This window comes from Pan troglodytes, chromosome 10 (genome assembly GCF_028858775.2).
Source record: "Pan troglodytes isolate AG18354 chromosome 10, NHGRI_mPanTro3-v2.0_pri, whole genome shotgun sequence".
Lineage (NCBI taxonomy): Eukaryota > Metazoa > Chordata > Mammalia > Primates > Hominidae > Pan > Pan troglodytes.
This window is the reverse complement of record NC_072408.2, coordinates 11,595,362-11,612,347: the sequence shown is the minus strand read 5'-3', so window position 1 is coordinate 11,612,347 and position 16,986 is coordinate 11,595,362. Positions and strand designations below refer to the sequence as shown.

Here is a 16,986-nt window from a genome sequence, read left to right as displayed (position 1 = left end):
ATTAGCTGTGGTAACTTGGGCAGGTCATTTAACCTCTCTAAGCCTCAACGTCCTCATCTGTGAAATGGGAATAATATCAGTCACATGCCAGGGATAAATCCAGGGAGGAGAATGGCCAGGGGGCTGTGTCAAAGGCCAGACACAACTTCCACCCCAGGTGAATGTCGGGACCAGGACAGTGAGCAGGCAAACCTTGCCCTTGCCCTCCTTCCCTCCACAGTCTTAAAGCTCCTTGAACAACCCCCATCCCCACCCCCTGAGAATGTCTGTGCCCTCCTGCTGAAAGGGTTTGGCCTTTCAGTGTTCCCCTCCACCATGAGCTGTTTCCATGAAAAGATCTCAAGGGTGACTTGAGGCTACGGTCATCACTACCACAAGCCTTTTCCCATCCCTGCCTCTACCTATTGCCCTCTAAATAAGGAAGCCAGCACTGCCAGGCAAAGAACTTCTGCCCAATATGGGTCCTGGGTGGCCTCTCGCCTCTCTCTTTCCCTGGGCCCCCAGCCAGCTCCCCCCTCCCCCAGAGATGCTCCCTGCTCACTTCATTCCTGCCTCATAGTTGGAATGACAGTGGCTCCCAGAACCCCTGGGGAGTGTGGAGGGTGATGGGGGTCTGGGGAGGCAGCCAGGCCCAAGAGCAGGTTAATGTTACAGCCCTGGATAAGTGAGCTGGGCGGGTTGACGTCAGGGCGATGATGGGTGGAGGGGAGGGCCGGGCTGCTGAAGCAACTATAAAGATAGGTCAAATCAAATATCATCAACTAGGGACGGAGCAAGCGGGCGAGCTAGAGAGTGTCCCCGAGCCATGGTCTCTACCGGCCGCGGCTCAGCCTGGGTCCCTCTGCTCTCAACCCGAGTGCCCGATGGAGGCTTTGGTTTCATGTCAGCAGCCTTCATCTGCCTTCCAAAAATAAGCCCCTGCCGCCATGCCGGAGGGAGAAAAACAAGAAGGGCGGTATTTTTAGGGCCATTAATTCTGACCACGTGCCTGAGAGGCAAGGTGGATGGCCCTGGGACAGAAACTGTTCATCACTATGTCCCGGGGAGCAGGACATCTGCAGGGCACGCTGTGGGCTCTCGTCTTCCTAGGCATCCTAGTGGGCATGGTGGTGCCCTCGCCTGCAGGCACCCGTGCCAACAACACGCTGCTGGACTCGAGGGGCTGGGGCACCCTGCTGTCCAGGTCTCGCGCCGGGCTAGCTGGAGAGATCGCCGGGGTGAACTGGGAAAGTGGCTATTTGGTGGGGATCAAGCGGCAGCGGAGGCTCTACTGCAACGTGGGCATCGGCTTTCACCTCCAGGTGCTCCCCGACGGCCGGATCAGCGGGACCCACGAGGAGAACCCCTACAGTGAGTGCCAGCTGCAGCCAGTCGGGACGCTTGGGGGTTTGGGCTCACGCAGGGCTAAAAGGTGAAGGGGCCCTGCTCTAGTGGACAGGATGCACAATCAAGGGGGCAGAAATGCTGCTCACCACTTAGCTGATTCCACGTGACCCTGCCTGGGTGCAAGCTCAATATACTGCGGTCCAAGCATCCTGGTGTTCTTTGCCATCGCCTTGGTTAGATCCTCAGTGGCACTAACTATTTCAGCATTACTGGCCCATCTGATGCCTTGTAAGACCACTGGGAACCGTTAGTCTGGGAAGCCCCCAAGGCCTGGGTAGGGAGAATCAGTTAGTATACTTGGGTCAAATTTGACACAAGCTCATTTTTATTCAGCTTCTTTCTTGGAGAAGGAAAGGATATTCAATTGCAAAATGTCCAACTGAAGCACATCCTTCTTTTTATTTCAGCGGCTCCCTCTGTCCCCAGGTTCTTATCCTGCAAGCTGCCTGCAAGCTGCCAGCTTGCTGTATGGTTAGTCTCCTATCCAAGAAAGGATGGGGGCTGCAGGATCCAAGAAAGCCATCAGCTATGGTGTGGCTGCTGTGTTTTCAAGATTAAGTGGGTTGAGATTTGTTGAAACATGTAGAGTGCACATTAAGAAGAATAATAATAATCAGAATTTATTTTTTTACTCAAGTCAAGGACCTCAAGTAATTATGTCAGTGAAAGCCCAGATTCAAAGCTCATCTTAAACAGATAGCCAAGTGGTCACTGCAGCCCCTAACTCTGCTATCAGAACCTTCCCTTGCAGAACTGGATTTCTAACAGCACAATGGCAGCACTCGATGAGTCCAGCAGCCAGGGTCTCCTAGAGTTAGAGGGATCATGGATGGGGCGATGGAGAGTCTGGCTTTCTAGGAGAAGGGGGATGGACTGAGATGCCCTTGTCGGCTCAAGTTCCCACTCTGATTTGCACAAGCCTTAGGTAATGTGGCCCCCCTTTCCTTGTCAGGCCTGCTGGAAATTTCCACCGTGGAGCGAGGCGTGGTGAGTCTCTTTGGAGTGAGAAGTGCCCTCTTCGTTGCCATGAACAGTAAAGGAAGATTGTACGCAACGGTGAGTTCACCAGGCCGGGGAAGTGCCAGGTTTACAAGGCTTGATGCTTACACAGTTGAAGAAAATAATATGAAATCCTGAGTAGAGAAGTGCCTATCTAAATGGGAAAGGAAAGGCTGTGAGAGGAGCCTGTGAAAGGGAGGGGCCTTGCAGCTTGTGCTTCTTCAGCCTCACGAGTGATTGTCCTCTGCCCTGGCCCGTGCTTCTTCTGTTCCCACCTGCCGGCTGGAGCCCGTGTGCTTAAACGGAAACCACAGCTCAGGGAGCCCGTGGGCCAGAGGGAAACCCACATTCTGGCATCCAGGCTTGTGAGCAGGTGTGATTCCCTGCACTGGCGAGGACCCGAGAGCAAGCCTGTCTCTCTGCCTGGGTGTGCTGCTCCATGACACGCGCCCTGCAAGACGCCCCAGCCTCGTGCGCAGCAGGAGTGGAATGGGAGGCTATTTTCATCCTCATCAGTGTGCTGAGATTCTGCACTAGGGTTTTCAATCCTCTGGTCTCTGATCACGTAAGCTAGAGAAGCAGCCTATTCGTTATACACTTTAGGCTGGTACCAGTCCCACCCATTCCCATCCCCACCCCCATAGGTCACCCCTGGCAGTGCCAATGCTGGCACTTGGGGTAATGCAACCAGCTTCTAAGCACATTGACCAAAACCTCTGCTCTCACTGACCTACTCTTTCCTGCAGCCCTCGGCCCATCATTTGGCTTATTCCAAAATATGGCGGGGCAAACATCCCGATGAGGCTGAAGAAATGGAGAGTTCCTTTGACAGAAATAAGCAAGCTAAAAAGGAAGACCTCAGAGCAGGCCTCAAAAAATATCAAAGTTATTTATGGGGAGGGTGTGGAGGGCTGATCTACTGCCCCTTGGAGGATAAACTGAGGACTGGGATGTGAAGAAATAGATCCAGGACTGGCACTGGGCCCCAGGGGAGCTGTCCCAACAGAGGAGGTCTATGAAATACAAGAACGGGTTCACCAGGTGGCCTCCGCCCCATAATCTTTAGTGCTAACATCTCTCAGTCTGGGTTGGTTTATGTGGACATACGGCATGCATTACAATCAGTGGGTCTCCCATACGGGTCTGTGGACAGTTTGCATCTCTGTCACCTTGGAAACTTGTTAAAAGTATGGATTTCCAGGTACCTACCTAGGAGATTCTTATTCAACAGAGCTGGGATGTGGGCCTGGAAATCCGTTTGTTTTTGTATTTTACATTTGCCAGGTGTTTCTGAGGAACAGGCAGGCTTGGGGGTCAGCAGGCTACATGGCCTCTGGAGGGCAGGGGACCACCCACTCCCCATGTTACACTGAACCTGAGAGCTGGAGGGCGAGTGAGATGAGACAGAAGAGACATATCCTTGTTACCGCTCTCTGGGAAAGTGATGGCGAGGACAGGAAGAGGCCTGGGACCAACCCAGGTTTTGGTGGAGCAGATTTCCCCTCTGTAGGGTGGGGCATCCCAAAGAACCCCTTCTTTCCAGCCTGCATAATGCCCGGAATCCCATAGGGTCAGGATAGCCGGGAATTTGGGCTGTTGGCTGTGGGACTCCATGCAAGCAAGGGACGTTTTAGCAAGTAAATCTCCTGGGAGAAAGCACAAATTTCATAAACTCTTCTTTCTCCTTGTCGCCTTTATCAACAAACCATTTATTACTTTTTTCTTCCTACCCAGAAAGGGATTTAATTGTGGGGAGGAGAAAATGCACAAATATAGAGGAAATTTACCCACTTCCCACTTTCAATCTCTTGGCCCTGGAAGGAGAAGCTAGGAAAGGCTCGGGAAGGGAATATACGATTTAACCATCAGAGAAAGCGCCACAAAGGGGGGAAGAGCATTCAGAATAGCAAAAAGGAAAGGAGGCTGACTCCTAATGCCTGAAACCCACCACCCCACCCCCAGCCCTCACTCTGCAGCACCGTTACTGGCTGATGACTTCAAAGGGGGTTAAGCAGGTTGATGAACTGCTGGGCTCACTAAACAAGCAGAGTCCAGGAGAAAGGAAGACTTCTGGGAAAAGACCTGGCGCCCTTCACCTCCACCCTCCCACCCCTCCTACCTTCACCCTCAGTAGCATTTGGCCAAAGAGCATCTTCTCCAGGGAGGGAGATTCTCCTCCCTGGACCTCAGGGCCAGCCGGGCCTGCACACAGAGAGTGGGGCTGGACAGCTGTGCCCCAAGCCTGGGGCACCTGACATTTTGTGTGGCTCAGGACCAGATGCTCCTGAGCAACTTCTACCCCTCCCACTCCGCCCCTCAGAGGCCGTTATCACAGTCTAAAAAAACAATTGCCAACTGATCCCCGGAGCCAGGAAGACTCCTGCTGGGTGATGATTTCATTCACACTATTTCCTTTTAAGCCCCCGGAGCTGCCTCATCTCCCAGGCTCAGCTGCTACTGCCAGTTCATGGGATTTCTCATGGGTGGGGGAGGGAAACTGGGCTGGGGCTGAGGTGTTGGTGAGGGGGACAAGGCAACGACTCGTAGGCAGAGAATAAGGGCCAAGGAAACCTGGCTAGAAGTGGCTTCACACATGTCTGTCTCCTGGAAAGAGGGGTGTGGAGGCTCAGGGCAGTTTGCCAGGCCCCCCTTTAGACAATATAAACAGCTGCCCTGCTCTGAGCACTAGCCTACTGCTTGTGCTCGGATTCACAGGCTGCAGAGGGCTTTACGAGCATGATCTCACAGCACCCCTAGGAGGTGCATTTGATCTTCATCCTCCCTGTGCAGCTGCGGACACCCGGACACCCGGTCTCCAGGGTCACACGTCCAGCCACAGCTGTGTGCAGCCCTGTCTCAGGGCTCCGCGAGCCGAGTTCCAGTTCCTGGCCAACCTACCCTCCAGCTACTCGTCTTACTTTGGGCAACGTCACTGAACTTCTCTGGGCCTGAATCTCTGCTCTCTGAGGATGAGGCAGAAATCAGTGAATTCTAGCCCCCTTGGTCCCCTTTGAAATTCAGAAAACAAAATATCAAGGATCTCCACCTGACAGTGGTTCTATTAGAATCCTTTAGTTGAGAAAAATATATACTAGTAAAAAGATGCCAGCAATTCGGTCGTGCTTTCAAGTGATTTCAGTTTTACTAAGAAGAACCGCATTTACATCCTTTTCGTCAACAGTATGACAATGTGCAAAGGACAAAATTGATTTCCTCCAGAGACCTTTGATTATTATCTGGGGCATTACATTGGGGCATTATTATCTGGGGCATTGCATTATTATCTGGGGCATTACATTATTATCTGGGGCATTACAAGGCTGGGAGGACCAGCCTTGCCTTGGCTCAGCTGCCACTGTAGCAGAAAACAGCACTCCCGAGGGAATGGGATGAAGGACACCCACCATGAGGAAGTGCAGGGAGATGGGGCTGGAGAGCAGCGGGAGGCACATGCCCTTATGCAGGGCCTGAGGCTCTGCATACAAATCCCCGCCTGCTACAAAGAGCTGCACTGGAGTGAGAAGAATGAAACACCTGATGAAAACACTTTCCAACATTCCTAAATCAACAGTGCAATTGTGTGCTAGGAAAAAGGGTTGGAAAATGCAGGCATCTTCGGAGCTGACGATATTTCAGCTAAAGACAGGAGAAGAAGCAGTCGGGGGCTGCAGAACAAAGTCTTAGGACAAAGAGTTGGTTTATTTTTCCTTCTTGCCCACATCCTTCCACCCCATCCTTCTCCATCCAACACACACTGCCAGGAGGAACAGGGACAAATGGCCCCAGCAGTCACAGGGTGAAGATGTTTAAAAGCAGGATTAGATCCTCGTTGGTCCAAGTGACTTAGCTCTAAAGGCGAGAGGGTGGCTGTCTTGTCCACCTCACACTTTGGAGGCACCTCTACCCCATGGATATGCTTGCTCCTCTGAGAAATGCCCTTCTCCATAGTGAGTGCCAAACGCACATAAGTCTGAATAGACCTACATCAAATTGAAGATATTTTCATGCTGGGGCTTGAGCCCGGCAGGCCCAGGAAATGTGACCCAGTGGAATGATTTTCATTTGTTCAAGTAATCATATACAGTAGCTGCTTTTATGAACATGGCGTTCACTTGGCTTGAGTGCGTTCTTCACCAGAGCTGAGGGGCCAACATTCCCAAGCCATGAGAACTCAAAGCTCAGGGCTCTGATGAAGATGAATTAAGGGGCTGGGTCTTGAGCATCACTCTGGGCATCGGGAAAATCCCATCAGCCTGAAGCATTCAGAAAAAATGCACTATCTCTCCTTCATGCCACAGGCCTCCTGGCCTTCCAAACCCCACAGATGTGGGTGCTGAGGGCGGAGGAGAGAGAGCAGCAAGGGGAAGGTTAGGGCTTCTAACACAAGCTTCATCTACTAGTTGTCTTTTTTCACTTTAGTTTTGTACAGGATTCTGGGGAAGGCCAGGGATATGAGACAGGCTAGAGAAAAGGGCAGAATGGAAAGAAAAAAAAGTAGTAAGCTTAAAAAAAAAAATAGAAACAGAAAAAAAAAAGTGTGTATGTTAAGGGGGAGTGGATTTGAAGGATCCAAAATCGAATGACCAGAGAAGCAAAGTACAATCTACACATCCATGGTCATGCACGCTTAAACAATCATGCTTTAGGAGATCCAGACGTTTAGGAGAGGCTGGGTTCTCAAATGGGCACATTCTAGGCACGGGGAAGTGGGCAATGGCTTGTCCAAGTCACTCAGTTCCTCCCACTTCCCCTTCCTCCACCTCAAGATTTCATTTCCTCACTAGAGCTTGCAAACAACACATGAAACCTCTCCCTTAACCACCATCCAGATCAGAAATAAATTCTCTGGAACTGACTGGGCGGGTTACTCTCCAGGGACATACGAAGTTAGAATAGAGGGGAGGCTGGTGGGTGGAGAGGGGCCGTGACCCAACAAGAAGGAGACCACCAGTTTCTGATCAAAATGTTTTCTCGCTTCGTTTCCTGGCCCATCTGCTACCCTAAATTCCCTTCCCACTTTAAATAATTTACGTACTTGACTAGGTAACACAGGAACATGTTTTAAGGAGAAAAAAGTATCAAAGAATATTCTATGGAAAGTCTCACTCCTACCATTGTCTTGAAGCCACTGGGTTCCTCCCTAGAGGCAGCCCCAGTTACCAGTGTTTTATTCTATTATATCGTTCCAGAAATAGCTAACGCACACGTGCACGCACCGGTATCATCTTTTTCAAAAAATCACACAAACAGGAGCATACTATGCTAACACTTTTTCAAACCTTGTGTCTTCACTTAGCAATGTATCTTCGAGGCCATTTCATGTCATTACAGAGAGGCTTCTTATCTTTTCAAGGCTTATAGAATTCCATCATGTGGATCTACCATAATTGAGTTAGTTACTCCTCTCCTTTTTTTTTTTTTTTTTTTTTTTGAGATAGAGTCTCGCTCTGTCACTAGGCTGGAGCGCGGTCTTGGCTCACTGCAATCTCCACCTCCCCGGTTCAAGAGATTCCCCTGCCTTAGCCTCCCAAGTAGCTGGGACTACAGGCATGCACCACCATGCCCAGCTAATTTTTTGTATTTTGGTAGAGATGCGGTTTCACCATGTTGACCAGGATGGTCTCAATCTCCTGACCTCGTGATCCACCCACCTTGGCCTCCCAAAGTGCTGGGATTACAGGCATGAGCCACCTCAGCTACTCCTCTCTTAATAGATACATTGTTTTTGGTCTTTTGTTATTTAATGCTGTAGTAACTTTTGTGCGTGTGTGGGAATATATCAGTAAGATAAATTTCTAGGAGTGGAATTGCTGATCAGTTGCTATATTCATCCTTTATTCTGGTAGATGCTGCCAAATTGCTCTTTATAGAGATTATAACAGTATACACATCAGAGGACATTAAATGAGAATTCCTAGTTTCTGTGCCCTCACTAACGAGAGCATAGTGTCAAACGCTTTTCTCTTTGAAAGCTGGCCACTAAAAATGGGATCTCACAGTTATAACTTACATTTCTCTTATTAGGCATATTCTCTTCTGCTCAAATGCCATTGATAGTTCTTTTCCTGGGAATTTTCTGTTTTATAAATGCTGTTCATTCTCCAGTGAGTTTAGGGTTCTGAATATAGTAACAAAATGTATTCTTTGACATATGTGTATTGTATGTATTTTCATCCAGTTTACCATTTCTGTTCTTCTTTTAAGGTAATATTTTTCAAGTAGAAGACAATTTATTACTTTTTAAAAATGGTTTTAATTTTTTTTGTCCTGATTAGAAAGATGTTCCTGATTCTGAGTTTATTAAAAAAAACTTTTTCTGGATTTTAATGGTTCTTTTTTTTTACATTTGAATCTTTACTCCTTTTGGAATTTATTTTGATGTAAGGGATAAAGTCATATACATCAAACTTTATTATCATTATAATAAAATACCATTCAGTTGTTCCAACACCATGTTTTCTCTAGTGATTTAAAATAACACTTTTACTTTATATTCATTTCAGCTTCATTTCATTTTACATCCATGTATGTGTTGGGATCTACTGCAGGACTCTGTTTTGTTCATTGACCTGTACTGGACTTCTCATTAGTGTAGCTTTACTTGGAATGTTTCAATCAGTTCTGAGCTGAATTTTTCCTGGTGCTGCTGCTCCCAAGCTTGCCCACCAACAACTGAAGTCCTGTGCACAGGGCAGGAAACCAGGGTCCAGAGAGGCTCCTAATGAGGGGTCGTGGTTCAGAGCCAGCGTCAGCCTCTGCCCTTCCTCTCGCTTCCTGCTCTTCCATGCAAGCTTACTGTCTCCCAGGCACTCCGTCAAAAACCGCAGAGCTTAAAAGCTAAATTGTCCAGTAACCCACAGCAAGTCTTATGGGACTGGTGATCCAGGGTAAGGCAGTCTTTTGAGGCTTTTAATGTAAAGTAGTTCATTATTTACTTGGAGAAGAATACTAGTACTACTAATTTGTTTTTAATTCTACTGTATAGCAAGCATTGTTCCCAGGACTTTCCATGCATTATTTCAATTAATGCTTATTCCAGTTCTATGACACAATTTTTCTTACTGTTCTTACTTCACAGATGAGGGAATTGAAGCTTTAGAGGTTAAATGATTTCCCCAGGCTCACGTAGCTAAGTAAGAGGCTACTGTCATCAGTCTAACCTTAAAGCTGTGGGACAAATATGTTCTTGACCTACATTGATTAGTTCATCCTTTTTACCTTTAGGACATCCCTTCATTCATCCATTCCACAAATATTCACTGAGCATCCTAACGAGGAAAACAGGAAAGCTTATGAAAAACCCACCCCCCTGGTGTGGCATTAACCTGTTGACATGGCTAGTGAACGCCTTCACATTTATCTCAAGCAAGTCAACATCAGTGAAAGTGCTTTGTAAATAAGCTGCAAGCATGAGAGAAGAAGATGGGGAAAACGTATGAGGGCAGTTTCACCGTGTTCCCATAGGCAAGGCTGTCCCCTCGCCCACGCTCACATCACATTGAAAGAGCCACCCATGCAGGGGTCTCCTTATGGTTCTGTGCTGTCCTTATTTACTTATTTATTTATTCTTGAGACAGGGCCTCCCTCTGTCACCCAGGCTGGAGTGCGGCGGAGCGATCATGGCTCACTGCCGCCTCGACCTCAAGCGGTTCTCCCACCTCAGCCTCCAGAGTAGCTGGGACTACAGGCATGCGCCATCATACCTGCCTTTTTTTTTTTTTTAAGCTTTTGTAGAGACAAGGTCTTGCTATGTTGCCTAGGTTCCTCTCAAACTCCTGGGCTCAAGTGATCCTCCTGCCTTGGCCTCCCAAAGTACAGGATTACAGGTGTGAGCCACTGAAACCAGCCATGTTGTCACTATTAAACCACCATCCACTCAGCATCATGTACCAAGCAAGACACAGTCCTCATCTCAGGGATCTTGGAGTCTATTGGGAAAGAAAGTATGGCTGTTCTAAATGTTGCCAGAGAGGTCCACTGAAAGGGCTCTGGGAGTCTTGGGGCCCTGAGGAGCAAGCTACTAACCAGCCCTTCAGAACAGCAAGAGGTTCTCATCCAGCTACACTGCCAGCAAGATGGGACACTAGCAGTACGATTCCTTTACAGAAGGTCAGAGGACACCTCTGGCACAGCCCAGTAGCCATCGAGCGGGGTTTTTTTTATACTCAAGCAAGAAGGAGTCAGAAGTTATCCTCCACCCATTTCTCATTCTATATTTCTTTTCAAGAGTAGATCCCGGGTCTCTGGCTCCCACCTCGCTCTCTCTTCTTCTAGCCCCGACCCAGCTGCTTCCCCACAAGAGCAGGAAATCCCCGCATACTCCCTTAGGGCAGCCACCCAGGCAGGTTGCAGAGGAAAGAGGAGGACTTGGGGTGATGTACTGGGAATGAATCTGTGCATGCGAGACAGGAAGTCCAGCGTTCATGTGACAGGAAGTCCAGTGTTCATGTGACAGGAAGTCCAGTGTTCATGTGACAGGAAGTCCAGCGTTCATGTTCTGAACAGGTGGTCCACACACACTCTACAAAATTAGCATGGAAAGGGCCATTTTTTTGTTGGTCCCAGGCTCCTTGGCCTCACCTGTCACATTGGGAACCAGGTCCTTTTCCCCGTAAAAATTCCTGCTCCTCACCATTTCTGTTCCTGCATGTCCCTGGAGAACTATGATTGTCTTGGACAGCAGTCCCCAGCCTTTTTGGCACCAGGGACCAGTTTCATGGAAGACTATTTCCATGGACAGGGTGAGTGATGGGGACATGGGGGGACGGTTTGGGGATGAAACTGTTCCACCTCAGATCATCAGGCATTAGTTAGATTCTCAGAAGGAGCAGGCAACCCAGATCCCTCACATGCAAAGTTCACAACAGGGTTCTTGCTCCTATGAGAATCTAATGCCACTGCTGATCTGACAGGAGGTGGAGCTCAAGTGGTCTTGCAGGCAATAGGGAGTAGCTGGAAAACAAATGAAGCTTTGCTCACCCACCGCTCACCTCCTGCTGTACAGCCCGGGTCCCGCACGGGTGTGGGCCGCTGACTGGTACGGGTCTGCAGCCTGGGAGTCGGGGACCCCTGGTCTAGGAGGTACCAGGCCTCTTCTAGACTCAAAGTCAAAACTGAGAATGGGCCTTTTTGAGGGATAGAAAACTTGGGACTTAAACCAGGAAAGACAGACTGAGGAACCACAAGCAGAAAGAAAGAGACAGGCAGTGCTGGAAAGGGCTTAAGAGATCACTTGTGTCTCCTCTCCCTCCACCAACCGCCTCTCTCCTTCTTCCCCCACCACACACAGTCTGCAGAAAAGAGAACTGAGGCTGCAAGGGGAGGAACCTGCCCAAGGTCACACAATTAGGAAGTAGAAAAGTCACGAAATAGCACCCTGAGCTCTCATCCCTGCTCCAGTAGACTCCCTCTCAGAGTGGACTTGAGAAAACAGCTTGTGTCATTTCCTGGTCTGTTCTTTGAATGGAATAAGTTACCATCTAGGGACTTAGTAGAAACTACTCTGGAAGTCAGGACACCTGAGTGGTAGAGCCTCAGCTCTACCCCACGTGGCACAGACCATCCCCTGTGTCCCTGGGCCTTGGTTTCCTTATCGTAAAGGAGGGAAGGTGAGAGGAAACCATGAGAGCCTGCAGCCTCTTCCCATCCTAACCTTTCACCATTCTGTTCACCCAGGATGCTCAGACCTCACGGTGGTTGTCTCACAAAGAGAAGGGAAGGGCACCTGGCAGAGGGGCCTACTCTCTGCGGCCCAGCTGGCATCTGCAGCACTCCTCATTTGTAACCCAGTCTCTGCTGTTTGCCCATGTCTTCCACAGCCCAGCTTCCAAGAAGAATGCAAGTTCAGAGAAACCCTCCTGCCCAACAATTACAATGCCTACGAGTCAGACTTGTACCGAGGGACCTACATCGCCCTGAGCAAATACGGACGGGTAAAGCGGGGCAGCAAGGTGTCCCCGATCATGACTGTCACTCATTTCCTTCCCAGGATCTAAGGACCCACAAAAGAAGGCTCACAGATTTAAAGCAGCATCTGTTCGATTGGAATTTTGCACCAGCGAAGAATTCCCCTTGCCCTCCATGGCTTCTGAATCAGGCTTATCTTGTGCTTGGGGAGACCTCAGTTGTTTCCCTTGGCCACTGGACCCCACGGCATGTAGCCCATTCAAACGAGGGCTAAGATCAGCAACTTTAGAATGGCAATTTATCCCATGCTCTGACCTCCCTCGAGGAGAGAAGGTATCGGTGACACTTGTGGAATGTGACCATGTGCACAGGAAAAGGCCAGGGTAGGAGTGTGTGTGCATTGTTGTATATCCATACAGCTTTATACACATTCTCAGAGCAATGGCATTTCAAAGCATCAGGTTTCTTTCTCCTAGCATCATCGCTGCAGGAATCTGCCTGTAAGAATGTCACTTGTCAAACCAGCAGGATTGATGTGTGCTCCCATTCTGCCTCTTTCCAATCATCTTTCCATTCAGAGGCCACTAACTACATGGGTTGCCCAGGTCAGCAGGGAGCAGCTGTCCTCAAAGTGCAGAGACGCAGAGTGAGAGGGTGTGAGGCTGAACTGCAAACCAGAAAGAGAGTGATCAGGCACTTCAAGCTTCCTGCCAGAGAGGGCTCTGGGGACACTGGGATGAACTGTCAGGGAGGCTGGGGGAGAAGCGGTTCCCTTCTTGGAGGAAAGGGGTAGAGCAGCATCTAGGGCAGCTGAGGAAGGCTTGTGGAGGCAGCAGAAGGGACTGGATGTTCTAGGAGAGCCACTCTGCCTGGAGGACTCAGGCTGTGCGTGGCTCCAGGAACAAGCAGGGGCCAGGCTGCCTGCCCATAACGTTTCCTCACTTTGAACTGGTCTTATTTTAACCTCAGATGACAAGGATCCTAATAATGGCAACCTCTTTGGCGAGGAGTAGGGGGACAAAATAGGGCATGAAGGAAGTAGAGAGGCTTTGGACTACAGATGGTAATTCCTCTCCAACTATGTCCAAGAAACGCACCCAAGTTCTCATCTGATACCCTCACTTCCTTCTTGCTCATCCTCATCTCACATACGCGCTGTGCCTGGATGCAGCAGAATGGGCACCGTGACCTCCAGAGTTTGTGCTCTCTTCCTCCCTGCAGTAGAAGAGGAGTGATAATCCCACGGAGTCAAGCAGCCAAGCTGAAGCAGCTCCTTGCTGCACAGTGCCTTCTGCCTCCTGTCCTTTGAGAATATTTAAAGCAGAGGTTCCCCAAGTGACTATAAATGTTGTCTGCCCGGAGCCTTCAGATTCCTGAACCATTGGAATGTTCCTAAATCTGAAACCAGAGAGAGCCATATCAGAGTGCAAATATTTTTGGCATATGTGAACCATGGAGTTACAAAATGACCTGACGACCTCTGCGACTCTTGGGGGCCCCAGCCTGCAAGACAATCCCTCATCTGTTGCAAATACCTTCATCTTCAACATACCTCGCTATTTGCAGTTGCATCCATCTATAGATAGATCTGGGTTGAGGGATTCTGAGCTGAAGATGGGAGGTTGGCAATTGAAGGGGGAGACACCTTACCGGCCACCTCCTCTGCCCTGCAAATGTCAGGGAGGACATGTGCTGGGTGAGGAGGAAAAGGCCACACCCAGGTACATGAAGATGGAAGAGACCACAGAAGCCCCAGAACACGTGTGCACACGGCCGACCCTTGGATGTTGTAGAAAAGGGAGAAAACTGGTCCATCTTGATTCCGTGGAATGTTGAAGTGTGGATCTGCTTGGAGGCGGGGATAAAGCTCTCCACTGTGTTTTAGGGAGTCTTGTCCAGGGCAATCAGTTTCTTGAACAGGGTCCATCAGAAATGCCGGCACTCCAAACCTGAGGTGCATATCAGTTCCTAGTGGAGCTTGGAATGTGGGATGGCTGGTGGACGGCTTGACTGTGATCCAGAGAAAAAAGGAGAAGGAAGTTTTAGGTCCCATAGCATGCTTTCCTTTTTTCCAAGATCTTTCAGCTCACGTGGCATGAGAGGAGCCATCTTCAAGAGAGTCTCCAAAGCCTTGGGCTGCCAGCCCTGTCCTTCATCTCTCTAGAGGATCATAACCTTGCTCAAATCCTGGCAAGGCATTTCCCCAAATGTCCACTTTCATTTTTCATGCTAGGAGTGGGAAGGAGAAGCTACGAAATGCCTACGATCAAGCACGCATGATATTGATGAAATGCCTACGATCAAGCACGCATGATACTGATGAAATGCCTACGATCAAGCACGCATGATACTGATGAAATGCCTACGATCAAGCACGCATGATACTGATGAAATGCCTACGATCAAGCACGCATGATATTGATGAAATGCCTACGATCAAGCACGCATGATATTGAGCCACTGCATAGCAGTTGCACCCGCACCGGTTATGAGGGGCTGGGTGTCTGTCCAACTGGTACCAGGGCCCATGCTATATCAATTGCTAAGTATTTGGGGGTTGTTTATTTGTTTGTGACAGGGTCTCGCTCTGCCACCCGGGCTGGAGTGCAGTAGTGTGATCTCGGCTCACTGTAACCTCCACCTCCCAGGCTCAAGCGATTCTCCTTCCTCAGCCTCCCAAGTAGCTGGGACTACAGGTCCAGCTAATTTTATATTTATTTTTGGAGAGATAGGGTTTTGCCATATTGGCCAGGCTGGTCTTGAACACCTGTGCTCAAGCAATCCACTTGCCTCAGCCTCCCAAACTGTTGGAATTACAGGCATGAGCCACGACACCTAGCTGGTTGCTAAGTATTTTGAATACCACCTTTGGATGCAGGTATGTGTGGGTGACTCTTTAAAATCCTTCCCATGCAAAGGAATTCTCTCAAGGGCTTTCTGTTTTCCTGTAAGTGACTTAGACTTAAGAAAAGTCAATCCCCATCTACAGAAGTGAGCTAAGGGACAAGACCAGAGTAAGATCAGCAGGATGCATTTCAGTCCCTTCTCTCCAGCTTCTGTTTCTGTGCCCGGGCATGGAGAGTTGTTTCCTATCTGGTCACATGTCCACTGAGTCCTGAATTCAGTTGTCAGGCCCATTGGCTCCCAAAGGCTGCAGAAGACACTGCTATATGCAGGGGAGCCAGAGTGTACCCCACTTTCCCACTGAGGATGTACTGAGACTTGGGCCCTCCATCCCCCAAGTGCTAAGCAATGAGCCTGGTTTATAGAGTTTTGTAGCTAATTCACTTCTCTTTCATCCTGAATCTTCTTTGGCAGCTCCATGCAAACTTGGAGTTCCAAGGGCCAAGAGGCTGTTTTATTCTCTCTTCAAGAGCAAATAATAAAGAGGAGAGCAGCATATCTGCACACTCTTCAAGATGCACTTCTCAGCTGCAGCCGTAGAGGTTAGCTTAGAAGCAATGGGGCAGCCTCAGGCTCCTTGTAAAACCTCCACCCGTTTCAGGGCAATGGATGAACCTCATAGGAAACCAGAAAACTCCAAATGCCTTGTTCAAGCTGTTGATTATGTTTGTTTCATCATTCACTGCCTTGTAACACCCCTTCCTTTCCCACTTCCCATACATTTTTGAACCTCTCTGGAAAGCAGCATGTAATTTTCTAATTCATACCCTACCATTATCCTCCACAGCCTTCCCCTCTGCTGCCACATCCCACAGTGCCCTAATACACATGCCAAGCCCTTGGTCAGGGCCAGTCTATGGCCTAACAAAAAGAACATTTTCTTCTGCCATCTGATTCAGGGTACAAACCTCTCTCCTCTTTTTTTTTTTTTTGAGACAGAGTCTCACTCTGTCACCCAGGCTGGAGTGCAGTGGCGTGATCTTGGCTCACTGCAACCTCCACCTCCAGGGTTCACACCATTCTCCTGCCTCAGCCTCCCAAGTAGCTGGGACTACAGGCGCCCGCCACCACACCTGGCTAATTTTTTGTATTTTTAGTAGAGATGGGGTTTCACCATGCTAGCCAGGATGGTCTCAATCTCCTGACCTCGTGATCCGCCTGCCTCGGCCTCCCAAAGTTCTGGGATTACAGGCATGACCCACTGCGTCCGGCCAAACCTCTCTCCTCTTTAGACATACAGATACCTCTCCTGCCCAGAAACCCAGGCCTGAAATTCTCTCCTGACCTCATCCTGTCCTGGGCAGTTTGCAATTCTCCTTCAACGCTGGCTCTGGGCCACTTTCTTGTCCTAGACCTCAGACCCTTCAAGTTCTTGTTCTATGCAAGTCCTGAGAGAAAAAAGAAATAGGAGAGTCCATGAGCTATAGTTCTCCTTTCTCCCCTTGTCCACTGCCTTTGCCCATTCTGTGCCACAGTCACTGGTGCAAACATATCTACTAAATGTACATCTACAAATGTCCTCCAAGACACGAGGATCTCCCCTCTGCCCTCTATCTCCTTCTGTCAGTTTCATGTGGACACAAGCTAGAAAACTTCATTGGCCAGGTAGCGGTGGCTCACGCCTGTAATCCCAGTACTTTGGGAGGCCGAGATGGGCGGATCACGAGGTCAGGAGATCGAGACTACCCTGGCTAACATGGTGAAACCCCGTCTCTACTAAAAATACAAAAAAAATTAGCTGGGCCTGGTGGCGGGCACCTGTAGTCCCAGCTACTCGGGAGGCTGAGGCAG

General features: G+C 49.3%; 1 protein-coding gene across 1 annotated transcript; it reads left to right on the top strand.

Moving 5' to 3' along the window:
* Positions 1-608: 608 nt before the first annotated feature.
* FGF6 (fibroblast growth factor 6) lies at positions 609-16,119 on the top strand. Its single transcript, XM_001157123.6, has 3 exons — positions 609-1,350; positions 2,339-2,442; positions 12,204-16,119. The coding sequence occupies exons 1-3, from the start codon at positions 1,005-1,007 to the stop codon at positions 12,378-12,380; spliced, it is 627 nt and encodes a 208-aa protein (XP_001157123.1). The 5' UTR covers positions 609-1,004; the 3' UTR covers positions 12,381-16,119.
* Positions 16,120-16,986: the final 867 nt, after the last annotated feature.

Excerpts from the sequence above, each read along its gene's own strand:
- FGF6 (XM_001157123.6), top strand. The coding sequence starts at position 1,005 with ATGGCCCTGGGACAGAAACTGTTCATCACTATGTCCCGGGGAGCAGGA. Across the intron at positions 1,351-2,338 it reads CCACGAGGAGAACCCCTACA|GCCTGCTGGAAATTTCCACC; the intron begins GTGAGTGCCAGC and ends TTTCCTTGTCAG. Across the intron at positions 2,443-12,203 it reads AAGGAAGATTGTACGCAACG|CCCAGCTTCCAAGAAGAATG; the intron begins GTGAGTTCACCA and ends TGTCTTCCACAG.